At 40.9% G+C, this 27,289-nt stretch overlaps 2 protein-coding genes and 1 long non-coding RNA gene across 8 annotated transcripts in view; 2 read left to right on the top strand and 1 right to left on the bottom strand.

Moving 5' to 3' along the window:
* Positions 1-8,872, bottom strand: part of n4bp2 (NEDD4 binding protein 2) — a 9,825-nt gene extending 953 nt beyond the window's left edge. Inside the window, exons 1-15 of the mRNA XM_029152374.3 lie at positions 8,459-8,872; positions 7,088-7,997; positions 6,350-6,474; positions 6,122-6,210; positions 5,786-5,862; positions 5,537-5,677; positions 2,577-5,158; positions 2,268-2,353; positions 2,136-2,181; positions 1,764-1,951; positions 1,564-1,682; positions 1,243-1,369; positions 847-1,023; positions 567-735; positions 8-131 (exon numbers count right to left, since the gene is read on the bottom strand). Of these exons, the coding sequence (XP_029008207.1) occupies positions 8-131; positions 567-735; positions 847-1,023; positions 1,243-1,369; positions 1,564-1,682; positions 1,764-1,951; positions 2,136-2,181; positions 2,268-2,353; positions 2,577-5,158; positions 5,537-5,677; positions 5,786-5,862; positions 6,122-6,210; positions 6,350-6,474; positions 7,088-7,997; positions 8,459-8,702 (5,204 nt within the window). The 5' untranslated portion in view covers positions 8,703-8,872. The remainder of the gene's footprint in view (positions 1-7; positions 132-566; positions 736-846; positions 1,024-1,242; positions 1,370-1,563; positions 1,683-1,763; positions 1,952-2,135; positions 2,182-2,267; positions 2,354-2,576; positions 5,159-5,536; positions 5,678-5,785; positions 5,863-6,121; positions 6,211-6,349; positions 6,475-7,087; positions 7,998-8,458) is intronic.
* Positions 129-1,596, top strand: LOC129604483 (uncharacterized). Its single transcript, XR_008695398.1, has 3 exons — positions 129-534; positions 893-1,357; positions 1,458-1,596. It is a non-coding gene; the product is annotated as an uncharacterized LOC129604483 (long non-coding RNA).
* pds5a (PDS5 cohesin associated factor A) lies at positions 8,488-27,289 on the top strand. Of its 6 annotated transcripts, XM_029152377.3 has the most exons (35): positions 9,952-10,116; positions 10,207-10,341; positions 11,053-11,205; positions 16,090-16,293; positions 16,398-16,484; positions 16,668-16,765; positions 16,931-17,057; positions 17,635-17,715; positions 17,849-17,989; positions 18,251-18,366; positions 18,659-18,753; positions 18,845-18,990; positions 19,276-19,427; positions 19,521-19,634; positions 19,857-19,938; positions 20,031-20,079; positions 20,158-20,297; positions 20,635-20,750; positions 21,210-21,315; positions 21,501-21,661; positions 21,872-21,995; positions 22,123-22,281; positions 22,807-22,875; positions 23,075-23,211; positions 23,365-23,488; positions 23,624-23,828; positions 24,182-24,296; positions 24,394-24,526; positions 24,765-24,884; positions 25,062-25,124; positions 25,392-25,543; positions 25,625-25,706; positions 25,860-26,116; positions 26,226-26,529; positions 26,890-27,289. In XM_029152377.3, exons 3-35 carry the CDS (start codon positions 11,092-11,094, stop codon positions 26,926-26,928), a joined length of 4,212 nt encoding a protein of 1,403 aa, XP_029008210.1. In that variant the 5' UTR covers positions 9,952-10,116; positions 10,207-10,341; positions 11,053-11,091; the 3' UTR covers positions 26,929-27,289. The 6 variants fall into 6 exon arrangements, with proteins under 6 accessions (XP_040926532.1, XP_029008210.1, XP_029008209.1 ...); XM_041070598.2 differs by lacking the exons at positions 9,952-10,116; positions 10,207-10,341 and adding an exon at positions 8,488-8,507; XM_029152376.3 differs by lacking the exon at positions 10,207-10,341 and having other exon boundaries at positions 9,953-10,116.

Genomic DNA, 27,289 nt, shown 5'->3' with positions numbered 1-27,289 from the left:
TGTGTACCTGTATTGTTTGCTGGTGAGGTATTCTATAACGGCGGGGCGGATGCGTGCCACGCCCCCCTGACTGTGGTTCCCTCTTCCTGTGATGACAGAGAGCTGAGGTCGACACAGACCCTGCTCACAGTCTACAGAGGCCAGAGAAGAACAAAAGGCACAACGCAGACACAGAAATACGGTGAACAAGAGAAACATGAACAAAATGGCGTATTCTGGCTGACAAGACGTCTAATAGGGTTCCACCACCTGCACAGAGCATCAGTTTATACTTTGAGTTCAGCTTTACTTGTCATGAGGAGAACTTCCAAAACTTGTAAAACCGTTCCATAATGGATTCTGCTTCTGGAAGAAGCCTTTTTATTTTTCCTGTTTGTTGCTTTGACGTCTGGTAAGCAGCACAGCAGCTGCTGTACGTGTGTGTGTTTGATTATGTGCACAGTGAGTACAGTGAGAAGGGGAAGGCGAGCTAATCGAGTGACCAAGACTAAGGAACAGCTCTGAACAAATCAGGCAGAGGCCTGTCCTCACAGGGTAAGTAGGTGCTACAGCATTATGTTAGATACCTGAGGTTTTGTCCTGCAACACCTGGGTCAGATGCTCCAAGGCCTCGTTTACATGCAGTCCATGAAGGTCCAAGATGTTGTTGGGCAACAGTGATGAGTTCACCCTTTGAAAAATCTGTACTGCTGCACGGTGGTTGGCCTCGTGCATCCGCTCACCATGCAGGTGGCCCTAAAAATTTACGATATATATATTTAAATACAGGTTTCCCGTGCTAAGTGCTTACAGTAACTGGTGAAATAAGAGCTTGGATTAAATATACTACAGTCAAACATGACTCACCTGCTGTGCATAAAATGAAGCTACTTCTTTGCGTCCCTGTTTGTAGGCCTCGGCAGCTTTGGAGAAACTCTCAAGCTGTCGGCTCCTCTGCAGTCCGGCCTCAGCCCTGAAGTCCTCATACTCTGGGTCCTCAGTGTCCTGATAGTGGAGTGCGGCGGATTCCAGGTGTTTTTGCCACTGAAAATGAAATGAACAGAGTGAAGATGGCCAATTAGACTTTCTGTGAGGCTAGTTCCCCTACTCTTACACATGTATTGTGATATAATACTGTATATTACTAGCATCAGATATTTGATTGCATGATGACATCACTGGGGACAAATGGCTTACTATACACAGCAATGCATAGTATTAGTCAATTAGATAGATACTTTAGTTTTGGTAATGTTTAAATACCTTTTCCCTTTCCTTGCTGGCTGGTCTGTGTTGGTGGGATCGAGGAGTTTCTGGGGCAACAACAGTCTTGACTGGTTCCTCATCCAGCAAAGAGTGAAGAAAGAGCTCTGTCTTGGTTAGACTGTAACTGCACAAACAATAACACACAAATCTGTCAAGATCACAAGGGTCTTATCACACAGAAACATAACTTATAATTCTGGTTTGATGTGCAGGTTTGTAAGCAGATGCATATTCCATAAATGCTACTGCTGGTTTGAAGAACGTCTGACTACCAAAACCAGAAATCCGTCAAGGCCTAGAGATACACTTGTGTCTCACTTGTGGTCTCTGAAGATGTCTTGAAGGAAATGTCTGTCAATAGTGGGGAAACTGGAGTACAGCTGGTTCTCCTTGAACTGTGATGCTCCATCTCGCTGGTCTGCTCGACTTTGTCGAGTCTGAAATGTACAGATTTGAATACAGTTTTGGATGAAGGGGTAATAAAGAGGTCATATTGTAGTACATCAGGTGTGTGTTACCTTCGCCATGTTCTGCAAGGCCTGCTCCTCCTTTATAATGTCTCTAAGAGAGACATGTGAATGAGACACATTCCAGTGGTCCATGAATGGCATCTGAACACGGGGATCTGGTTGGAGGTCATGCGATGCCCATGTCTGCTCTGTTGGTCCAGGTTTGTCCCACTGTGACTCACCCCAGTGTGTTGAACCTAAATACATTTAAATGATTGGCATTCAAAGGTGGTGAGAAAATAAAATGGTACTGTGTCAGAAGTAAATCCACAAATTAAAATCAAATTTGAATAAAGGCAATGTTTATAAAGTGTATGTTGCAAAAACAACAAATTCAATGTACTGTATGTTTTTCATGTTTTCTGCTGTGTGTAAACTTACCTTCCTTGAGTAGGCGAAAAGAAAGAGCTGCTTGATTCTGCCTTTCCTGTAAAAACAATTCAAGTTAGATTAGTTAAATCATATATAATATTAATGTCTGCCAGTTTCACAGCCCAGTGGTGAAGAGCTCACCTGGATTGTTTCCTTCCACTTGTGATGGAGCAGTTTAGCCAGATTTAGATCCATCTTTACTGCATAGTCATCGGTGGAGCATGTACCTGAATACAGTGACACAGAGAGGACAGAAAACCTTTAGAAGTAGAAAGGACACACTTTTATTTGCTGCACAGGACATAAATGTAACACATGGTTGTCAGATGGTCTGTACTGTATGTGTGTATGAAACCACACTCAGGGTTGTTGTTTATTAGACGTCTGGTGTACTGGCATTTGTACATCTAATGCATGGATTTCTCAGTGTGATACCCGCATGTTAGTCACCTGGGTCTACTCCTACAGGACCGAAGAGTTCAGCAAGCTGAAGAGCCAGCTCGGTGGGTAGTTTCAGCTCCAAGCTCTGTATGTCCAGATGTTTGCTTCTTCGCTCCTCCCTCCTCTGTTTGGCTTCTCTCTCCATCTCGTCTAGTTCAGCCTGCAGCAGCCGCTCGACCTCATCCATGCTGGCAATCTCGTCTTCATTCTCGACTCTCGTCTCTTCTATTATTACTGCATCGTCTAAGCTCCCACACCAAGCTTCGTCGTCTAGTTTGGGTTCTGGTCTTAGTGTGTGTTCTCCTTCTTTTGTTGCTCGGGGTTGATTAAGTTCCACTTGAGGTGTGTTTACTAATTCAGAGGTTGTATCGAGATGTTCCTTGTTTCTAACTGGATCAGCTACACCATCAGAACACAGAACATTGTGATTACTGGAGCTCACATCTGACTCGCCAACCTTCCCACAGGTTAACTGCGGAATATCTTGCTCTGACCCAGTTGTCCCTGCCTTATGCAGATCTTCAGAACTGGACTCATTGAACCCTTTGGCACATTCGCTTGATTGTATGGTCTTGTCTAAAGTTCCATACACACTAGATGCATTCAGTTCATCTTCACTCCCATCACCATCCTCATCTCTAGAAAATCTCTCTCCAGAGTCCAGCAGCAGGTTGGTGGTCCATTCTAGGTCCTGATGGCATTTGTCATATAGATCTTCCAATGTATCAAAGGCAACAAGTTTAAAATGTTGACTGAGGATACTTAGGCTTTCAGACCGGTCTTGGTTCACTCCAAAGTCCTTCTCCTCCACCTGTGTGCCTCTCTCATGCACCACACGATAAGGGACCTCTTTGTGGAAAGACGGATGAACTGTATCAGCTGGTAAAGTAGCTGTGGAAAGCTCTGGCACAAAGCGAGAAGAGTCACCAGACAGGACTTTAAAGTCACTGACGTGGCTGGAGTCATGGATTACTATATTATCTGGGTGGTCTTGATGATTAAGACGCCAAAGAAGGGCAAAATCTTGAGGTTCTGTCTGGGTGAAGCAGCCTGTGTCTACCAGAGAACAAGGCTGTAAGTCTGCTTCGGATACGGACTCTTTACAAAGGTCTACATTTGGTTCAAGCTTAACGCTGGAGTTACAGGTAGGATTCAAGTTAGGTTCCACATCGGTCTTATTTGGAATCCCACAGCTGTCTGTGTTTTGAACTGTGGTAAAGGGATTTTCAAGCATATCTGATGAAGAAGCGGGGCAGTTTTGAGTGAAGGTGAGAGCTAGCTTACAATGTTTCCCAGGTCTGCGACCTTGTCGTTGCTTTTTCTCCTGACTGCCTCCACTGACATCTGCTTCCATGGAGCTCTCACAGACGGGACTGTGACACTCCTCTCTAACATGGCTGCCAACCTCAGGTCCACGCTCTCTAACGTTATCTGTGTATTCATTGGCACATATATCAGTATGACCACCACCACGGACTGCAGTAGACAGACAGGTTTTGTTGGTTGATGTCAAATCCACAGCTTCTGTTTCTATGGCAGCTTCTGTTTCTTGAACATGGCCTCCTGTTGAATCAATAGTTTCATTTTCAATTGGAAGCCCCTTCGCATTATTAACTGTTGCTTTCTCGTCTGCAGGACAGACAGGTGACTTCCAGTCTAACACACAGTCTGGTAAATCACTGCTGCTGCTGCTGTTGAAGTGGTTTAAGGTGTGCGGTCTCTCTTCACTGCTGAGTCCGCTGCCGCTGGATTCTTCAAAGCTGCTATCTGCTTGCTCTTCTTTCTCAGATTCCCCTCCACAGCTCTGAGAAGGAGAAGACGAATGGGAAGCTCTGGCCTGAATGACAGCTGCACCTGTCTGCATAACATCAGCAATCTTCAGAAACTCTGTAAATGGAGAGTCAGACTGCACTTTTGTTTCATTAGTTTCTAGAGACACGCCTTCAACCTCCTCCAAATTACTTTCTGTGTGTCTTTCTTTTCTCCTCAGCTGTCGCTGTTCACGAGACGCTTGAGGCCAGTCCCCTACAAAATCTAACATCTCAGGCATTCTGTTCTCTGGTTCATCACTCATCAACACAACTTCTTCTGCCTCCTCATTCTTTCTTTCTTCATTTGCCTCGCATTCTAACTGGTTTGTATCTTTCACTAGATCTGTGAATTCAGACCTCCTGCTTGGCCTTTGTCTTTTCACTCTTTGTCCAATTGATTCAGCGAAAGCCACAGGCATTTCATCACCATGGCGATCTTCATTCATCACTGATTCCACAATACAGTCAGGAATCCTCTGAGAGCCCAATGAATGGTCCATCTGTAAATGAGCATCCAATTCAGAATCTAAGTCCCCTAAGTCCATGTAATCGTCTCCATCCGAAAATTCTGTGTTTTCTGTAGGTTCGCCATCATCTGGCAAACTGAGTGCCTTAGTCGATTTGTGGGTGCTGTCTCCCAGTGTTACCAATTCAGCAGGGCAACCAATGGATGACACGTCAGGCAGAGAAGAAAACAGCTGAGATCGAGATTTCTTAAACCCCTCCATTAACTCCGGCTGCTCTACCAGGTCAGGACAAGGTGTCCCTGAAGATTTTGGCCTAGACAAAACAAGAGAAGTATGAATAGAACTGGTCTGAACTGGAATAACTGATGACAATTGAACAATATATGGGTTTACATACAACTAAACTGAGATCAACAATTTGCAATATCTAATTTGATAAGTTGTAAATTGTCAGAAAAAAACAAAAAAATTCCTTTTAACTGTGAGCAATAAAACTGTTCTATGTGAATAAATATTAAAAACAATATAACAACAATATATTACAATTTATGGAAACAATGTGAAAAGGATTGCCTGCTATATTTAAGAAGTAAAATGTATATGGACATTATTATACAGGTTTAAAATTAACACAATTGCAAATATAAAGGTTTTAAGAAGCTCTGTTCTAAAATACTTTAAGGTGACAAACTTTGAGCTCCTATTATCCAGAAGGAGGCGATGTTTGTGTTCAGGCATCTGTGAATCCATAATGTTCTGGACCGTGACAAAGCGCTCATATCCATCAAGCATCCGACGGATTGTTTCCACTGGTACATTGTGTGATGTGCGTCTGTACAAGTAGAAGACAAGGAAACTAAGTTTGCTTTTCACGTGGAAAAAAAACAAATTAGAAAAAAACTATTTAGTTAACCAGTTAATTTCCCTTTCTAGCCCACACCTTTCCAGTTCTCTGGGCTTGTTTTTCCACCAAGTGTCTGGCTCTCGGAACAGCACTTTATATCCATGTGTCAGCGCCTAAGACAGATATACACACAAGCCATTAATTTATTTTATTAATTTATTTGCAACATGTATCAAATCTCACAGTCCCCCAATTCCTTTTTCTCAATAATATACATGTGTGTTAACTACAACGTGCTGCATTGTTTGGTTACCAGTGAGAAAATGAAAACTAAATTTTTCACTCAAATTATCACGAGGTAAACAGCTGTCAAGAACTCAAGTAGAAAAGCTTGATTACTGTGCTGAATAAACTACTAGCAAGCTGACTGACCTGAACCACATAAGGTCTCATCTCCCAGCCCTGCATGTTGGTGTTGTCAATGATGATGGGGTTAGTGCCCCTCTCAAAAGCTTCCTTGGCTACGGGATAATGTTGCCATTAGAGAGACAAGACGAACAAATTATTATAAATAATCAACAGTAGCACAAGAACCTAGGAACAGAGGTTTGAATTATGTCTAAAGCGCCACTTCTTTTTAAACAGTGTTTCTTTTTTTACCTCGTTTATGGTTCCATTCATGAGCCTCCCCCAGGAAAGTGGGGTCAAACCGATATTGTCCATTCTGAGTGAAGTAGTCATCAGTGCTTAGTATAATTCCACCCTGGTTATCCTCTAATAAAGCTCTAGAGAGGGGGGGAAATGAAAGACACACACCGTTACATTTGATGCCAACAGAGGTTCTGATTGCTGTGGTTATGGTGGCTTGGTGGCTCAGGTGGTAGATCGTTGGCTCGGGGAGAGGAAGGTTCCAGGTTCATAGCCCACCAGAACATCAGGTGTGTTGGTGAGTAAGACACTTTGCTCCCTGGGCGCCGCTCTGTGGCAGTCTACTGCTCCCCAGTGGGTTAAAATGCAAAGAAAAATTTCCCCTAATGTGGGATCAATTATTATTATTGTAGTGTGATAATAATGCAATAATGTGGTCTAAAGCTAGCCTCTGCAAAAGAGTTAGTTAACAAAAGATTGATAACTTCCAATTCTCAGCCTCGGCCTTAGAACAGTCAAAAGGTTCAAGAAGATCCCTGAGTTGAGGATTTAAAGATAAAATACTCCTAGCAAACCATAAAAGAGTCAACAGTAACAGTTTAAGATTTGGTCAATTTAAAAAAATTAACGTTAAAATTAGCATATTGTTGTCAAACTTTAACTTCTCAAATGCGTCAGCTAGAACAAGTCCTAGCATTTGTTACTACAGTAGAGAGCACAGTGTATGGCTTATATCCCCCACATCGTTACCTTGCCAAGGACGATTTGCCTGATCCTGGAGCACCGCGTAGCAGAACGAGCAGCTTCCCTTCCAGGCGGAGTCTGCTGTTCTTGTCAGAGTGCTTTACAGCGCCAGGTACAGCCCAGGATTTTGGAATAGGAGCCAAAGGTTTGAGTGGTGCTTGATATACTGGGTTCAAATGTAAGGGTTTACTAAACCAGACGGAGGGTGGTTGGGCCACAGGGGTGATAAAGGCTGGTGACTGGTTTCCATGAATACGGGGAGAAAACACCGGTGCCTCCAGGTTCCAGGCTGAGGAGATGTTGCCAAGTGGTTCTTGATTCAATGTGTTCATCTTAGATCTTGCTCCTGTGACTACATCCCACTCTGAATGACAATGCGGAGGTTCCTGCTTTTTATACACCTGGAAAGCAGAGGGACGTCCCGAAGCGGCCAGGTCCAAAGCCGGTTCCTGCCTGTCTTGTCTGAGTTGGTCCAGGGAGGAATTAGTTTCAGTGATGTGCTCCAACTGGCTGACTACTTGGCCTGTCTGCTCAGCAGAGGGACCTTTAGATTTAGCTTCAAGGCTGGACTGAAGCAATTCAGGAAGGGTCTGTTGCAGACATGGTGGGGAAAAGGATACACCAGAAGATAAATCCTGGTTGCTGAGGTGCTCGTCCTTGTGCAGTTGTTGGGCAGTCAGCCCCTCTAGTTCCTTATCAACCACCAGGTCCAACTCGTCTGCCAGGGATTTTGTAGAGGGAGGTGAGGGGAGCTGCTGTGATGGTTTGGAGGCGTCTGGGCGAGGTCTGGATTCAGAGAAATGGTGGGGACTGAGAAGTGCTGCAGCCGTGCGCTCAAAGCCGGAGACGGAAGGAACAGGGGCTGCAGTCTCAGCTGCCACCGAGAGCTCCAAGAGGGCGTCCATTGCGTTTTCAACTGGAGAACAAATGGGGGAAAAGTGAAAAGCCTGTGACATTCATTATATGATATATAATATTTAAAACTCTGAACAAAAAAGGCTTCAGGTTATCAACTCTTCCAAGATAAAATGTTGGTGTATAAACATTTGGCGGTGAGAGGTTTTTTTAAGACTAGTTTATGATTTGAATATTTGGAAATCAATGGGTGCCACGCATGTATTACAGAGGCACAACAGGTAGAAAGAGATTTAAAAAACAACAACAAAGAAATGCAGTGTTTGCATGCACTGACTGTAATGGCGCTAAATGATCTGCCACGCGTTATAAAATGTGGAAGCGAAATGACTTGACCCTGGCGTTAGTGCACGGCCGCGTCGCTAGCTAGCTGGTTAGCCTAGTTACACGGAACATTCCAAAGAGTCAGAGAGCAGGTTGGGCAGCGCACGCTAACCGCAACTCTTCCCCTTTGAAATGTACCTTTAAAATCGCATTCGGACAGCACGATGTACAGCACTTCGGAGTCCAGGTGTGAAAACATCTCCTGCATGTTTTTAACGATTTTATCCTTGTCGGAGCTGGAGAGCGTGTCGCCGGACGGAAAGTTGCTCGCCATTGCGTCGGGATGTGCGTGGGGCGGTCGGTTGCCGCCGCCGCCGTCTCCTCTGGCCGGGCTCTGGCCGGGCTTCTTTCTCCGAGGCATTCCGTGGTTGTTTACAGTCATCGGCGGCTGAACTCGGCTAGCTCAGTTAGCTGGGAAGCTACACAAAAAAAGGGTGGTCCCGGGCGAAATACGTCATACTGTGGTATGGGCCGGAGTAGCAAAGTTCAACGGCGCGAGGGTTGATCAAAACATTCCAAGCGGTGAAAATAGTGTTACACTAAAAAGCGCAAACTGTAACACCGGAAATTGGCCCTTCAAAATAAAGTTGACTGTAGATTATGTTTAATGGCCCTTTAGATTTACGACCTAAAACATAATGACAGAGTAAATATCATTTAAGGGTTGTTATTCTAAAGTTTACAAGTTGTCAAATTAAGTGCCTAGCAGCTTTTTAAAGGGTTACCAATAATAAAAATACCAAAAAGGCACAATCACTCCAGCGTTTGCATTTTGCCTTGGGACATCTAAAAGAAACTGATTAAAGGAACCTGAGTGATCCTGCTGGAATGCGTCGCTGTAGCAAGTCACAAAAACAAAGGTCCGTAACTAAAAGTAATTCTAAAATTAACTGGAAGCCAGTGAAGAGAGGCCAGAACGGGGGATTATGGTCAAACTTTCTTGTGTTTGTTGACCATCTGAATATGACCAAGGGATGACTGCATTCCAGCATACAGGGCATTACAGTGGTCAAGTCTGGTTATAAGTCAGAAAGGCTGTGAAGTGTATTCTTTAACAGTGCATGATTATAATTATTAAATGCACTACTGTAAAATGCAAATAGGAAATTGAGTAGTATAACAAAAGTGTAATCTCTCCTTAGTTTTTTTTTATTTCTTCGTCTATAGCTAACTATTTAGCTAATCATTTGGGCTTTATTGTGTTGAATGGTAATGACAAAAATAATAGTCGGTAGTCGGGCTTATTGTAATGAAGGTAAATGCTGCTTTCTTGACAGGGGTGAAGTTTAATTATCCGTTGGCCACCAGGTGTCAGTACTCTTTGGAAAGTTAATGTACTACATTTATTCATGTCATTTATTCATGTCAGTAGTTTTTATAAAAGCATTTGTAGCACTATTATTGTTAATAATGCTCACAGAACATGGCAATAATAGTAAAAGTGACAGAGCAGCAGGAACACCTAATAATGTTGCTCAGTGATAGCGGTTGCTACCTTTAGGCCACATGCTCAGATATGTATCATTAAGAATTCAAAGCACATGTGAATTAACTGACGAACAAGAACTTGTCTGCGGCCGATGAATGCGGAATAAACTCCATGGCGGGGTGAGAGAGTTATTTGTGTCCGACTCCCGCCATGTCCCTGGTGTTGCAGGACGCGCGCGACACCGAAGGGGGGCGCTCTGCAATCAGCCTTCACACAGACAGCATTGACTGAACGGACGGAGAGCTTTGTGCCGAAAACTAAACCCAACCTGTGTCAGACAAATGAATTAAAACGGCCCACGTGAGAGGTAAATACAAGCGGATAAATGCGTGGCAAATATCACGGTGTTCTAGCTGTTGCTGTGTGTTTTAAAATACGTTAATCTCGCATATGTTAGGGTGTTCCAAATCATCCGTGTGGGCAAGTTGGTGTTGAGAGAGGAGGGCTCAGGGCGACGGTAGCAGCCCTGCTTCGCCTGTGAACTAGCGGCAGTACGGAGCGATGCGTTGAAGTTAAAAAAAGACCGTAACAAGTAAATTTGCTGCATTTTTTAACTTCACAAAGTACTTGCATTTGTTGGAAACCATTGGATTTCACCACGAACATGGCTGTTTTAGGCGAAGACTGTGGGATACTTCACTTCCTCTGTGATTGTCTGTAGCTGGGGATGTGATGGGTACCTGAATAGTTTGCGGCCTAGGCTAGCAAAGTAGGCTAACCAGTTAGCTAGCACGGCTAACGTGTACTAGCCGCTCGTGGCCAACTTGACTTCCTTCCCGCAAAATGCTAGCTAGCTGCTAGCCAATGATGTTTGCTCTGCCACTAGCATGCTAGCTAATTTGATTACCTGTCTGACAGTAGATCCATTCCGTCTCCGCTCGTCTTGTTATTAAAGTTGTTTTGCGAGAACTTAGTGGTTCAAATACTCGCCATGTTACAGAAAGAGCAGTTGAGCTGATTTCTGTATGTATGCGATGTTTGGTGGGAAATTTATGGAAAATATGTAGCTGATGTTCAGCTGGGGCAGTTTAGCATGCAAGCTAATAGTATGCACAAAATGGTTTAATTTTAGCTTTCCGTTAGAAAACTTATCTGTATTAGAATATCGTTAAGAATACACGTGGAGTTTTATCAAATCCAGCGGGCAAAATGGACGATTGGCAAATGAGTTTAATGGTTAAAACGAGGTTTTTCATAAGTGCGGTAGCATGGTTGTGCTGAACTTTTGTTTTCTGACCCATAGAGGCCAGTAGAAGACCGTGAGGACTACACATCAACAAGCATGGAGTTCCCGCAACAGCAGAAACCGGCGGGGGACGGAAAGATCATATATCCCCCTGGAGTAAAGGAGATTACGGACAAGATCAGCAACGATGAGGTGGTCAAACGATTGAAGGTATGTTGAGGGACGCGCTGCCAAAAGATTTCCAACTTTGTCAACTAATGGACATACAGTAATAAGCGGTCGGTGTTCCAGTCCTCTGGCTTGCTGTTGAAATTTGTCTGTCTAGTCAGGCTTTCACCAAGTAGTTTGATATTGAGACTTGAGATTTAGAAATGATTGGAATAGCAAGGGAAGGCCCAGCGTTTCATCTGCCCAAGGCATATTTGACTCATGGTGACAAATCTGGTCTAAAATGCAGTATATCGGTGTGGTCAGTATTAAAGCCTACTTCATATGTACTATGATATGTGCGCCCCCTTAATTGAGTGAGTGCTGGGGCACTGCGGCACATGCAAATAATTGGACAGAGGGCAACTGTTCAGTTAGTTGATTGTACTTGTGGGCAAAGCATAGGATAAGGTGGATGGAAAGAGAGATCATGACATGGAACTGTGCTGGTGGTCAATCAGGTTTTACAGAACTGTTTGTGCTTTACACCTTAGACCCTTTTAGACAAAACAATAGTTATATGCTATTGTTACAATAGTACATGCTACTATAACAGAAGACAAAGCATTTTTCTACAGGGTAGTTCTGTTAGTGGTTTTATGTTGATAAACCTATAAACTGACAGCTGAGTGTATATCCTTATACTGTTTGTTTTTTTGCCCTTGAAAGTCCCAGCAATTAGAGCAATCCTGATATTAAAAAGTCTCATTTTAATTCAGATTGCAAAGGATGTATTTGATTTTTACCTAAAATCTTTATGTCCTATAGAATAAAAAGCTTATTTGATTTGGCTAATGTAGTTGTTCTGTAATTTTGACTGAAGAGCCAGTCACTGTTAGAAGTGATTATATTTTCTTTGTATGTGAAGCACCCGTTAATTTATTTCTTTGATAGACTATAGCTGAGTTGTATTTAAACACAACTTTGATATATATTTATTTGAAAGCATAAAATGCAATGTCTTTATGTTGGCTTTGTGCTCAGATTGTTTACATTTGTTTTATAAAACAATACCCAGAATCTAATAATTATTCAAAAGTTGTTTTTGTTTAGTTTTTCTTGGATGCATTACACATTTGACTCTATTTTTTTGGCCTTTTGGATAAAACCGTGTTGACTTTGTGAGTACTGAATGTGTGGGTGCAACAAGCTGAAATTGTTATCCGGGCCTTATCATTAACCTTATGCTTCTAACTGTTGCTTCAAGCTTTTGCCAGTTTGCTTTTATTTAGGTAATCAGCTTATAGTTGGTTTTGACAAGTAAGCTGATTTCTTAGCTGTCATGTAAACAGGGCAACTTGTTTCTGTATTTGAAGGAGAGGATTAGAAAGACCTTATTTTCTCAGGAAGTTTTTTGCCAGAGAACTTCATGTTCAGGACAATGACGGCAGCCACCTGCCATCTACCACTGTATTAATATTTGGCATCTGTGGCTTAATATAAAAAACTAAGCTTTATTGGTGTCTGCTTGGTGATGTATTGCGCAAGTGTTTTGAAAACCATGTGCATATTTTGTGTGCATTCATTAGTTGTAATGATTAGTATTATAAGTAATAAGTATTCTATCCATAAAACATGGTATAGTGGGTGAGCTATCACTAGCACTAGTGACAAAGGTGTAAGAAATATTAATATACTTCAGTATTGCAAAATTTCGATGTGTAGTCTTCAACCATCACCAAGTCTCAACCCCCAAACACTAGATGTTAATGTTGTGTATTTTGCTAAATTTTGAGTACTCATAAATGGAACTAATTATTAATTTTAACTAAATGACATTTGTTTTAAGCTTGTTTACTGTGCCACATTTATAGCAATATATAAAATCATAACACGTAATGTCTTGTAAAATTAAAGTAACACTTCTGACTTAAGGTTGATATGACACAAATTCACTGATGTTACCATAACTTAGTTATGGCTGCAATAATTTTCCTTTTGCTTCGCATGTGTAATAATCAGCTAATGGGGAAAATCACCTTGTGAGCAGGATAAAGTCATTTACCAGGAACACTTTCATGTTGCCAAACTATGCTGTTGAGTTCACTCAGTCGTCTCTGTTGAGACCTAACCTATTTGAACAATTTTCATTCAAATAAAATGAGGAAACGTTTTTTGAAAAGCCTTTCTGGCAAAGGAAACGGTTGTTGCTTTACAGTTTATCAGATTTTATCACAGCTGCTCGCACAAATTACATGCATGTGGTTTGTATTTCAACGATTTTTTTCAACGTTTATCAGGAACACCTTTGTGGAGTCTCTGACCTTTTTTTTAAAAAAATATATCATTTATATTTTCAGGCAAAATATCTGTCCGGGTAAACTACACAGAAATTTGGGGCAGAGAAATGCCCATACACTCATGCTTGTGTAGAGAGTCTGTCAGTGTCTGTATGGAGAACATGGGCTGAGTGTGTTTGTGTGTGTGTGTAGGAGTGAGTGTGGTGCTCTGCAGTCTGCTGGAGCAGTCGGCCCATCCCCCACCCCGTTTGCAGCCTGTTCTGTGAGCTTCACTGCTCCCAGACGAAGTGCATTAGGGTAAAGCACAGCGCCCTGCTCCACAGGTTCATATGCCTAGTATTCAAATAGCAGTTCAAGTGCAGCCGTTTACGTACAGTATCTCAGAATGAAAATCCTAATAGAGGGTTTAAGTGTAATAAAGTGTTCTATGGGTTTTACGTGGTTTAAAACTAATACATTTGAAGTTGTTGACTGGATAATTAATCTCTAGTGGCATGTTATGTCACTTTAAATTCAATGGACCCCTAATGATCAGTTATTAGCTTTCTTAAGAGGTTGCAGTGTTTATATTCCCAACTGTTTTGCTTTGGACGAAAGAAAGATGAAAGAAAAGGATGAAAGTAAATAAAGTTAAATGCTTTCTGTGGTGGACCTTTGCATTAAATCATGTTTTGCTTCTCAGACTATTGCTTGCATATTGTCACATAAAACAGCTATTGCTATTGTTATTTGGATTGTTTGTGAAGCCACCTTATTGTTGTCCCGTAGATGTGTTTCAGGAGTTATAGGTGAACAATCTTGTGTATTCTTCTGGATCAGGTTTACTTTGAGGCATTAAGACTTCATTTAGTTGTGACCACTCTACTTTCCCCTGCTGCTGAAGGACCCTCATAATCTTGTGCTGCCATCACCATGCTGTATCATAGGTATAGATGGTAACCGCACCTGACAGGTACGAAACCCAGGATTTCCTCCAATATACCCATGATTTGGTTTCACAAGCTAGATCAGTTAAACCCCGTTTAGTTACTAGAGATATTTATTCTGTATTCCCTGTGTTATTACATGCACTTATACTGACTTAATTTAGCCTAGACTGAGTTGCATAGAAAGTGATTGAATTGAAATATAAAGCTTTATTTCGAATTTAGCCTGGTTCAGTGCAGCTACATTAACCTAGTGACTCAGTTTGTAGATTAGCTGCCTGTTCTGCAAATGTGTTGTTGTTGTTTTTCCCTTTTTTCCCATTCTGTGTTTGATTTAGGTTTGTCAGTTTGTTACATGTTTGTTTTACTCACAATGGCCGCCATCAGTGACCTTTCTATTGGTTCGACATAAATGAGAATGTAATGCTCGGATAAGTATTCAGACTACAGTAGTTCAGTTTGTGGGGAAACGTTCAAATATTCAGCAATGTTGTTGGTCATGGCCCACGATAAAATCAGTATAGACAATAAAATATGGTATGTGAGACACATTTTCTATTTGCAACCTTGCCAAATAATCTTTGACCTTTTGTCACCTTCAATATTTGGCCGGTTATGGCATAATAAGACAAATGTAAATGATTAAATTATCACATTATAGAAGTCATTAAATACATTCGCTTGCAGTATTAAAAAAACAAGCATGATCACATGTAAGGCGTTTATGATGGAGGCTACAACTGTTTAGTGCAAATGTTCAGTAACTCTGTGCGTTTTCATTGTGTCCATTTCCCTGGAACACTGCATTTGAACTATTTCTGGATTACTGACGCATTCAGCCAATCCCCCATTACCTGCCAGGCCTTCTCTCTTTAATTACAGCGGTTGTATTTCCCATCTTGCACATTGTGTTTCACCTCTTCATATATCTCCAACATGTACGTACACTTATCCCAGCTATCTACACCAGATATCCAGATTCTGCTCTCATCCAATGCCTCCCTGGTGTCACACTCGTCAAGCCTCTTTCACACATACACTCTGGATGCTGCGCCAAGTTATTTGTTCACACGGACATTACCAGTGTGTGTGAATTCTCACCATTTGATATCGACATTGTTGACAGTAAAGTAGAGGTATGCATGTTTGTATTCCCCCGTGCCCTGAGCACATGACATAATGAACGTTATCAATACACCCACTCACTTGATGCGGTGAATACTGGAAGGAAAACTCCACATGTCTGCTTACTCCCACATCAAACAGACTTAGGACTAGGAAGCTAGTTAGTTTTACACATGCAGCTCACCACCCAATGCCCTGAAGTCCCACTCAGCATCTCAGTTCATGTGTGAAGGAGGCTGTACATATGCACAGATTTCTGTATCTTCTGCATCATCTTTGAGTGCAGAAAACCTTTTTTTCCTTGTGCTTCAAATGTAATTTGATCCATAAGAATTCATTAGTTAGAGAAATATGTGCTGCATATAACTACCAGTCTTCTTTTAGACAATTTATTTACTTACTTTTTTTTTTTAAGATTAATTTGTATACGTAAAGATCAATTTATTACTGTCTTTCTCTCTCTCTCACAGACACACACACACACACACACACACACACACACACACACACACACACACACACACACACACAGACTGTACATTTGGTCCCTCATTATTAATATAGTCTAACTTGTTTGTTTTAATCATGCTGTACAGATGGTGGTAAAAACCTACATGGACATGGACCAAGACTCTGAAGAGGAGAAGCAGCAATACCTTGGCCTTGCACTCCACCTCGCCTCAGAGTTCTTCCTCAGGAACCCAAACAAAGATGTACGGCTACTGGTGGCCTGCTGTCTGGCTGACATCTTCAGGATCTATGCTCCCGAGGCCCCCTACACCTCACACGACAAACTCAAGGTTAAGATCTGTATAAAATATTTTATTAATGACTGATAACGTGGTCATTTTTTTTCAGTTATTATAATTCAGAGTTTTGCTAAATTATTATTGCTTTTTTCCAGGACATTTTCCTTTTCATCACCAGACAACTAAAGGGACTAGAAGACACCAAGAGTCCTCAGTTCAACAGATATTTCTACCTGCTGGAGGTGAGGGGCAAAGAGCTATGGACGGAATGTTCTTTCTTGTTTAGGGCAAAATATTAAGAATCTGCAAACATTTTCTTTCCAATGGGATAAAAAACAAAATGCTGCTAAGTTTCATGTTTCAAATTTTCAAATGGCGAAAAAAATAAAACACTGCCATCGTTTTTTTTGTGTGCGTTTTTGTAGAATCTGGCTTGGGTGAAGTCCTACAACATATGCTTTGAACTGGAAGACTGCAATGAGATCTTTATCCAGCTCTTCAAAACACTCTTCTCTGTCATCAAGTAAGGCATTTTTTAGCGTATGATGTATTGTAGTTGTTCCTTTTTATATTCACCAGTCCCCTTGTGGTGTAGTGTTACACACATACAGTAAATAAATGTTTAGTGAACAATTTCTTTCAAAATGAAAATGACACTGTCTTTGTCTTCCTGTCTTTTTCCCCACAGTAACAGCCATAACCAAAAGGTTCAGATGCACATGATGGACCTGATGAGTTCTATCATCATGGAGGGAGACGGAGTCACACAAGAGCTGCTGGATACCATACTCATTAACCTCATCCCTGCACACAAGGTAACGCACACACTCTCCTATACAGTTGTTCATCAGCGGGTGTGCAAAGCTCTAAAAAAAAAAAGCCTTTTTGAAGTTTACTAATTTAGAACATAGAGTGTGTTAACCTAATGCCAGGAAATCTTTTGAAGAAGGCTGAACTCCAGATTAATATGCAGAAATAACTGCTCAGTGAGAGCGATTGAAGTCAAAACATAAAAGCACCATACTCATGTTGGGAAAAAGGTCAGGGCCAAAATTCTCCCGGAACAATGCGAGAGACTAATGCTGTGTACTAACTGCACATGACATATAAACCTATATAATTGGAAGGTCTTTATGATTTACTACCCAGAGTTTAAATCTCCATTATATATTTATTTAAAATTAACTGTGCAAATATTAATGTATAAAATTGAAAGTCATTTTCTAAAATATTAACTTGATTACTTGATGTCACTTTCTATATGACTTCCTTTATTACAGTATTGCATATTTTCCTGTCTACATCTTATAGTTTTTTTTAAATTATTAATGTTTGTGCATAATGTATAAACATAAAGCGAGGTTGAACTAAGCTTTTCTTTCCCTGCAACAGAACCTGAACAAGCAAGCCTATGATCTTGCCAAGACTCTGCTGAAGAGGACCGTCCAGACAATAGAGACATGCATTGCAAATGTGAGTATTGTCTTGTCTTGTGAGTACTTGTTTTTCCTATTTTGACTCTTGATTCGCCATGTGACTCCTCCTTGGCATCTTCATAAACAGACTGTTAAAGTTAAGAACTACACTATTTTTTCCCTTTCCTCAGTTTTTTAATCAGGTTTTAGTGATGGGCAAGTCATCAGTCAGTGACCTATCGGAGCATGTCTTTGACCTCATCCAGGAGCTGTTTGCCATCGATCCTATGCTGCTTACCTCTGTCATGCCTCAGCTTGAGTTCAAACTTAAGGTTAACACAACACACACACAGAGAATCAAGTTATTAGCCTTAAAAAGTATATAAAGTATATTTTTAAACATCCATGTTTTACATCTATTCAATTATTAAAGGGTGGATGGATGGATGATGAATGTATAGATGATGCAGATATTACAGACTGTGCAAGAATTTGACTTGAGCACAACTTTGAGCTAGACTTTTAGTTTACTTCTGTTTAAAGATAAAAATGTAAACTGTCAACTGTATTTAACATTATTCTCGTCCTCGCAGAGCAATGATGGGGAGGAGCGTCTAGCGGTTGTGCGGTTACTAGCAAAGCTGTTTGGGGCAAAAGATTCAGAGCTGGCCTCACAGAACCGACCACTGTGGCAGTGCTTCTTAGGGCGGTGAGATTTCTAATAAATTATTTAATTAAGAGATATGTGATAAAGTAAAAGTACATTTTTTTTTTGCAAACAGGTATGCATTATTTATTTATTTATTTATTTGGAGTTAATGACATTTTGCTGACATTAAACAGTGTATCCTTAAATAGTACAGCATGTGAATTAGTAGCAGTCTTTCTTTAAATGTTTGCTTACATTTTGTCTTCTTTCATTTACCAGTTTCTTTTATCTGTTTTAAAAGTATGACTCTGTGTACTGATTATATTTGTTTTTAACTTGTGTTTCCCTCCAGCTTCAATGACATCCATGTTCCTGTAAGGTTAGAGTGTGTAAAGTTTGCCAGCCACTGCCTCATGAACCATCCAGATCTGGCCCGAGACCTGACAGGTTGAATTTTTGTTCTTTCTTGGTCGCTCTTTTTTTTTACCTGATGCTTTGAGCAGCAGTTTGGTTACATGTCTGCTTCTTTGTTGTTCAGAGTATTTGAAGGTGCGCTCCCATGACCCAGAGGAAGCCATTCGCCACGATGTCATTGTCACAATCATAAATGCTGGGAAGAAAGACCTTAATTTGGTTAATGATCAGCTGTTGGGCTTTGTACGGGAAAGGACTTTGGACAAAAGGGTGAGACCTGAATGCACTCTTATCTGGTAGCTGGATTATTATAGACATGCAGGAAGTGTAGACATAACTATAATGGTTACCTGACAGAATACTAACAGTCCTTTTTGGATCTTTGATTACACCCCTTTACACAGATTCTCAAACCTTTCAATGTGCTTATGTGTGAGTGTGGGTAATTTCACTAAGATTGCTTTCCTCATCAATCAGGATATCTAAATTAGCATTTTTGCAGTTGTATTCCTTTTTTTCCTCAGTTGTTTTTTCAACTCTCTTGTTCCTGTGTAGTGGCGCGTGCGCAAAGAGGCCATGATGGGCTTGGCTCAGCTTTACAAGAAATACTGTCTGCATCATGAGGCAGGGAAGGACTCAGCTGCAAAGATCAGTTGGATTAAAGACAAGCTGCTGCACATATACTATCAGAACAGCATTGATGACAAGTGAGAACATTTATCCTTTACATCAGCGGCCCCCAGTTATCTTTTTTACTGCTTTTTATATTGTTCACTAAAACTCAACTCTTCTGTCTTCAGGTTGTTAGTAGAGAAGATCTTTGCTCAATACATGGTCCCTCACAGTCTTGACACAGAAGAGAAGATGAAGTGTCTTTACTACCTGTATGCCTGTCTGGACACAAATGCTGTCAAGTCAGTAAACCGCAGTTATTAACAACTCGTAGCAAAAACATTGATTTTACACAAGTTTCTATGTTTTCTACAAAACTGCCTTTAGAAAACTCAGTTTTCCCATAGGAAGCAAAACACAAACCATTAAATTCACTCTTGTATCTCACTCTTGCGTCTCATTCAATAACATATGTTGTTGTATAAGTTTCCACTCACTTTTGTTTTTCTTGTGTAAACAATCAGGGCTTTGAATGAGATGTGGAAGTGTCAGAACATGCTCAGAGGCCTCGTCAAGGAGCTGCTGGACCTCCACAAATTGCCTGTGGTGTGTACACACGCATAGAAACCAGATCTGCTTCTCTGCCTTTGATACTTGTATTTCACACATCTGACATTTTTCTCTGTTCCCCCTCGTAGTCCGAGGCCAACAACACAGCCATGTTGGGGAAGCTTATGAGTATTGCCAGTAAGTTAATACAAAACAGTTTGTAAGCGCCTGCTTAATAAGGTCAACTGCCCAGTTATAACTACTTGATGTTTACAGAGAACCTGCCAGATGCTGGGAAAGCACAAGACTTCATGAAGAAGTTCAACCAGGTTCTTGGTGAGGATGAGAAGCTCAGAGTGCAGCTGGAGATGCTCATCAGTCCAACCTGCTCCTGCAAACAGGCTGAGATCTGTGTGGTAAGAGGACCGTTACCACCAACATTCACACATACTCACAAAGGAACAGATGCACACAATTGTTAATATTTTATTACACCAGTTTATTATAGGCATAGGGCCAGGTGCTTAACCTCAAGCATCTCCATATTGTGCTTTAGTGAAAAGGAAAGAGATTTCATCCAGTTGGTATTTTAGTGAGTGCTGTATGAAACTGTAAAAAAAGCACACTTCTGTGGGAAATTAAAATAACTTTGAACCACAAATTGTTCAGAATGAAATAACTTGTATTATCATCATCGTCATAAATGTGCACATAAATCATACATGTTGTTAACTGTGCCTCTTTATGTTCCAGAGGGAAATCACTCGGAAGTTGACATTTCCCAAACAGCCCACCAATCCTTTCCTGGAGATGGTTAAGTTCCTGCTGGAGCGCATTGCTCCTGTCCACATTGATTCTGAGGCAATCAGGTCAGATAATCCAAATGTTAAATCTTTAATGACTCAAGTGTTTTTCATAACAGAAGAAGTATTATCACATTTCCAATGCCAGTAAAAATAGGTTTATTGCTTATTAGATTCAAGTGTGTTTTATGCACACTATAACAAAAAGGCAAAGCATTAGTGTGTCATTTCCATAAGATTTGTGTCATCTTTTATTGTGTAATACTACAGAGGGGCTTCTTGCATTCAGTGAGACACTTAGTGGTGGTGCAGTGTAACTGCAGGCTCAGTCAGGGCACAGGTTTAACCCTTTGTGCTTTATGGAAAAACACCCAGCGAGGAAACACCCTTCAACTCACTGACTTTAAATGCTTAAGTTACACAGTGTTTAATATTTTTTTCTATGCGGGCCTAACTAACATCAGCATGACTTCAAACTATTTTAATACATAATAATTTTAAAATGTCTCTTGTCTTTTTTTTTAGTTCACTGGTGAAGTTGTTGAATAAGTCAATAGAGGGCACAGCTGATGATGACGAGGAAGGTGTCACCCCTGACACAGCTATTCGCGCTGGGCTGGAACTACTTAAGGTATCTAGCAGGACTCCGTAAAAAGGTTTCAAGTTTGCAGGAACAACTTTTATTTTAAAGTGTCCATGATTCGTACTAAAACATTATAAAGTGCTGTTGTTAGCCAACACTGTCAGAAATATAAGGTGATCTGGCTAGTGAATTTAAGATAATGAAATACATTTACCCTCTTCCGTTGGTTCTAGGTCCTGTCGTTCACCCATCCTACAGCTTTTCACTCAGCAGAGACCTATGAGTCCCTGCTCCAGTGTTTAAAGATGGAAGATGACAAAGTGGCCGAGGCAGCTATCCAGATTTTCAGAAACACTGGGCAGAAGATTGAGACGGAGTTACAACAGATAAGATCGTAGGTTATTGATTATCAGCAGCATTATAGGACAGAAACCTATTTAATGCAAATCATCTATGTCTTTATTCTATTTTATGCATATTACTACAAGCAGGTGGAGTTGTTATACCTGAATTACAAAGGCAGCCTCATCAGTTCTGTTTTAGACTCACTGAAATGATTAACCTGTTTGGAGGGCAACCACCTAACAGCTGTCGTGTCCTTAAGGACACTGATTCCAATCTTGCATCAGAAAGCTAAGCGGGGCACACCTCATCAGGCCAAGCAGGCTGTCCATTGTATTCATGCCATCTTTAACAACAAGGAAGTGCAACTGGCTCAGATCTTTGAGGTGAGTTGCTTCAGCTTCTGTACATTAAAGGTATTAGATGTTGATGTTCCTTTTTGTTGTTGCATACTTGTGATGCTTTCATGTGCTGTATTTCATTGGTTATTAATGCATCTTTCTTCACCTCCAGCCTCTGTCACGGAGTCTTAATGCAGATGTTCCAGAGCAGCTCATCACTCCTCTTGTGTCCCTGGGCCATATCTCCATGCTGGCCCCAGACCAGTTTGCTTCACCAATGAAGTCCATTGTGGCAAATTTTATCGTGAAGGACTTGCTCATGAATGACAGAGTATGTTGAAATATAACTATAAACCAAAACAAATATACATGTAATTTTTTACACATTAAATAGCAGGTTCATGTAGGTGATTTAGAGTTAGGTCCATAAGGGCACAAAACTACTGCAATCTAAATGCCGTTCTGTTCTAACAAGATATGGCTCTGGTGGAGGAGGACCAGTTCTGTTGTGTGTAGATCTTTACTGGCTACTTAAATGCTTGAATGCTGATTGATAATGACCCAGTACGCAAACGTTTCTTGCAAAGTGCAAAGAAATATATCACTCAGGTGACCTGATCTGATTCAAATAAAGCTCAAACTAAATGAAGATGCGACTCAGGCTATTTGCAGTAAATGTCTGGCAAAGCATCTTCCTCATCATCCTCACTTACTTTAGTGCTGTACAGATGGAAGATTCCCCAATACATACCTGTTCATGTATTACTGAACCTAACTATAAACCTGCAACTTTCAACAAGGATGTCCAAAAAGGATTGTCCTTGCTTAATTAAAGGAGTATTAATTATATTTCCAGACTGTGGGAAACAAGAACGGGAAGCTGTGGACCACTGATGAGGAAGTGTCACCTGAGGTCCTAGCTAAGGTAAAGGGAAATAATAAATGAATAGGTTCACTTCAGTTCTTTAGTCCAGTCTGATATTAAATTTTTACTTCTCATCTAGGCTTGTGAGTTGATAATGGCAATTTTAATTTTGGTGGGCATATTTAAATGAAACACAGGTTTTAAAGATCTGTGGACGTTAATTGTTAAATTGTTATGCGTTAAATGTCCATCCCCACAGGTGCAGGCCATCAAGCTTTTGGTGCGTTGGTTGCTCGGAATGAAGAACAACCAGTCAAAGTCAGCAAACTCTACTCTTCGTCTGCTGTCAGCCATGCTGGTCAGTGAGGGAGACCTCACCGAGCAGAAGAAGATCAGGTAAACCACGGAGATGCATCTTGTCTGTGGCAGACCTGAGTCGAGAGAAGCTCTTGCAACTATTACATGCCACATAAAATAAACGTCTCCAGTTTGTGGTCATTTTTTAAAATCCCATTTATAATTTAATGTATTTTCTTGCTCTTCTTGTAGTAAATCGGACATGTCTCGTCTAAGACTAGCTGCTGGTGGAGCCATCATGAAATTGGCCCAGGAGCCCTGCTATCATGACATAATCACACCTGAACAGTTTCAGCTCTGCGGACTTGTTATCAACGTGGGTCTCATCTTTACGTCTCTCTCTCTATATATATATATATTTTATCATCAAACATATTTTAAAATGTCCGATAAAAAGTAAAACTGAAGTAACTGATGATTTTAAGAACGGCTGAATTCTTCTTTCCTGCAGGATGAGTGCTACCAGGTTCGGCAAATTTTTGCCCAGAAGTTACACCTGGCTCTCGTCAAGCTGATGCTGCCTCTGGAGTACTTAGCCGTCTTTGCCCTGTGTGCTAAGGACCCGGTGAAAGAGCGGCGCGCCCACGCCCGACAGTGCCTCCTCAAAAACATCTCCGTCCGCCGAGAATACATCAAACAGAACCCACTCGCTCAGGGTCTGTCTTGATTTGGTTAAACGTCATTTTTATACACTGCTGATATGCCTGTCCCTATTAAACACTTAATTTGAAAATTTGATCATCTTTATATGACCACGCACGCTATAAAATATCTAGGAATAGGCTTGCATCCAATTACATTTTGAAGTTGAGCAGAACTGAAAGTGTGTAATAGATAAAAATGAAAGCCAGTTGATGAGGAGTTCATTAATTCACATTTAACAATTTTTAAATAAAGATGTAATGTATGGCATTTAAGATTGACACAGTACAACACACTGATGAGTTTAAATAGTTTCTAGTCACTGGACAGTGAAACATTAAAGCTGTTCTACTTTCTCTCCCCTCAGAAAAACTTGTCTCCCTCCTTCCTGAGTATGTTGTTCCCTACATGATCCATCTGCTGGCCCATGATCCAGACTTCACAAAACCACACGAATACGAACAGCTCAAAGACATCAAAGAGTGAGCTTTTACCTAATTCATTTTAATAATATCAAATGTCCCCAAAACCGATCAAAACTTTCTAATTTCACTGATGGTTTAACGTACTTGTCTGTAGGTGCCTGTGGTTTATGCTGGAAGTGCTGATGACCAAGAATGAGAACAACAGTCATGCCTTTCTTCGGAAGATGGTAGAGAACATCAAACAGACAAAAGATGCTCAGTGTCCCGATGATGCAAAGGCCAATGAGGTACAAACACAAATTAGTGTGTATTTTTAAGTCAGTATAGTGACTAAAGCCTGAAACCAAAAAAGCACTTAACTAACAATCTGAGCAAGAATCCAACATGAAAAGGTTATGTGAGTAAGACTCAATGTAACTGAAAATGTAGCAACTGTAAAAAGCACAAACACAAGGCTAGAGAACAGCAAAGTAAACAGACTAGTAAACAGACTAACAGTCTTCTCTTCTCCTGTTGTGGTTGCAGAAACTATATATTGTCTGTGATGTTGCTCTGTTCGTGATCGCCAACAAAAGCACTGCATGTCACCTGGAGTCCCCGAAAGACCCCGTTTTGCCTTCCAAGTTCTTCATCGTGCAGGATAAGGCAATACACACACGCTTTAATACATTCATCCTTGTTAAGTCTTAAAATAGTTTAGAAATGGAAAACAAATGGCCTCAACATTCAATATACCAGTCTTGGAAATGAAGCCTTTCAAGTTGGTAATTTAAGGCTCAGCATATCCTAATCAAACATTTCTGTTGTCGTTTCTTTGAACAGGACTTCAAAAATGACAAAGAGTATCTGTCAGCAGAAATGAGACAAGTTCTGCTCACTGGGAAGGTACATACTGTTCAGTTCTACGTTCCAGCATTGAATGTGTATTGGAGTAAATTAAATGGGGAGTTAAAGTGACAATATATAGCTATAAAGTTATTGTTGGTATAAAAACATAACTAATGCTTTTGAGGGCTGCAGATAGTAGCAATTAAGAACAGATTTATGATGTTCTGCAGTGATCACACAGCATTAAGGAATTTTTGGATTAAAATGGGTGCAAAGCAACATTGTCATAAATGCCACACATGACTCTTGACTCCCTTTATGTAGCCTAAGCCAGCTCCAGTGTTAGGAGCTGTGAACAAGCCTCTCACAGTACCAGGGAGGAGGATCTTTACCAAGACCACCTCGGCTTCGGACACAGTCAGTAATACCAGCACCAACTCCTCTCCACTGAGCTCCCCATCAGTCAACAAGAACAGGTAAACCTTGCACACACAAACACACAACACACACCTTTTCCCTTCATTGAAAGTAATGTTCAGTGTCTTCTTGCATAACAGCAACACTGCCACAGAGTCCTCAGAGAGCCAAGCGCAGGAAAACAACGAAAACCCTGTTATCAAGAATGACGACATGAAGAAGGTAAAGCTGGACAGGTCAACCAAACAACACAATGTATGTGCCAAACATTGTTTGGCACATACATTGTGTTGTTTTCAAACAGTCAATGTTTGAAATCATTCAAACAATGTTTGAATGTTTATGTTCATTGTACATATGTTTCTTCATATTTAGGACGACATGAGTCAGAAAATGACTCCTGACACTGCAACAGAAGCGACCCCTGTCAAGCGACGTGGTCGTCCACCTAAAACGGCCGCAGCTACAACGGAGAAAGAGGGAAGTGCGGCACCAACAGGCGGCGGGGCAGGTAGAGGCAGAAAGAGAGCAGCTGATTCCAACACATCTGCAGACTCAATCAACATCAAGATGTCAAAACAGCAGCAGCAGCAGAATGATGAGGGGTCAAAGAGACAGATCGATCTGCAGAGGTAAGAGATAGTGAATGTGTAACTTTAGTGGTGGTTAGAAGCAATAACCCCCAATCCTGAGATTACACAGGGTTGCTCATCTATTCATTTTCAGCTTTTTACTTTTCAGGGGGCTAGTTGTGAGCAAACAGAAAACTAAGGTGAGGAAAATGAAGGCTGAAGAAGAGACAGGGAAAGTTGTAGGGAGAGCTTTCCTTCCTCTGCGCAGTGATGATGACACTGAGCTAGAGTCCAGTCCAGAGGGCTTTATCTGGGAAAGAAAGGATGCAGAGAGATGCATACAAGGGCAGATGAGCTGTGCACCACGGTCCAGCACGTATAGCCAGGGAGAGGCCGAGTCTGCAAGGAGGAGGGAAGTTCTCTCTAGGAGGCAGGGAGAGAGCAACAGTGAAGAGAGGACAGGAGGCCTAGCAGTGAGTTGATTTAGTCCATCGTGTCTCTGAACCCATCATATCCTGATAGAAGACTTAGCTGGTAACTTGATACACATCCAACAATTTTTAGATTCTTTTTTTTTCATTTTGGTACAAAGCTGGGTGTGGCACTGTTACCAAAACCTTGTGTAACCTGTAATCACACAGAATTGTTGTTTCAGGGATTAATCACGGACTTGAAAGTGTAAAGGTCACCAGAAAAATACTTGGGTTTACAGCTAACTTTTGTTCATATGTGATGGATTACAAAGATTGTTTCTGTTCTTTTATTGGAAACTACATTTTATGGGTTTGGAAGAGTTAGACAAAACCAATCTAATAAGTTGCTTTGTTTTTCAGGTAAAGAGGAAGCTGGTGAAGATGAAATCAAGATTTTAAAGAATGGGCCAGAATCTTCCTCATATCCCCCACCTTTACGTACATGCTCCTCTGACTCTTAAAGCTTTCCTGGACGAGTTATGGACCTTTCTTAAAACACACTTGTTTCAGTATAAACACATGCAGATACACACCACTGACATCCTAGAAGGGTTTAAACACCTTGTAGTCATAATTTGAAGCTCATTGTATGTAGGTCTTACTCCAAAAAAAATGAAATGTTATTTTTTTCCTTTGTGTTTGTTGCTCTTTGCTTCTTTTGTGGAGCCGTTTTTAAGAAAAAAGAACAGGATGGACATTTTACAAAACGTTTTAATCTGGTTATGATTGTTGCTTATTAAATTTCCTGGGAAAAATCTTA

Source organism: Betta splendens, chromosome 1 (assembly GCF_900634795.4).
Source record: "Betta splendens chromosome 1, fBetSpl5.4, whole genome shotgun sequence".
Lineage (NCBI taxonomy): Eukaryota > Metazoa > Chordata > Actinopteri > Anabantiformes > Osphronemidae > Betta > Betta splendens.
Note: the sequence above shows the minus strand (reverse complement) of the source record. Positions and strands in the feature narration are given on the sequence as shown.

Bases quoted from the DNA above. Each gene is read 5' to 3' on its own strand.
- pds5a (XM_041070598.2), top strand. From the start codon at position 11,092: ATGGAGTTCCCGCAACAGCAGAAACCGGCGGGGGACGGAAAGATCATA. The intron at 24,297-24,393 runs GTGAGCTTTTAC...ACTTGTCTGTAG, and splicing joins CAGCTCAAAGACATCAAAGA to GTGCCTGTGGTTTATGCTGG. The intron at 26,530-26,889 runs GTGAGTTGATTT...TTTGTTTTTCAG, and splicing joins AGAGGACAGGAGGCCTAGCA to GTAAAGAGGAAGCTGGTGAA.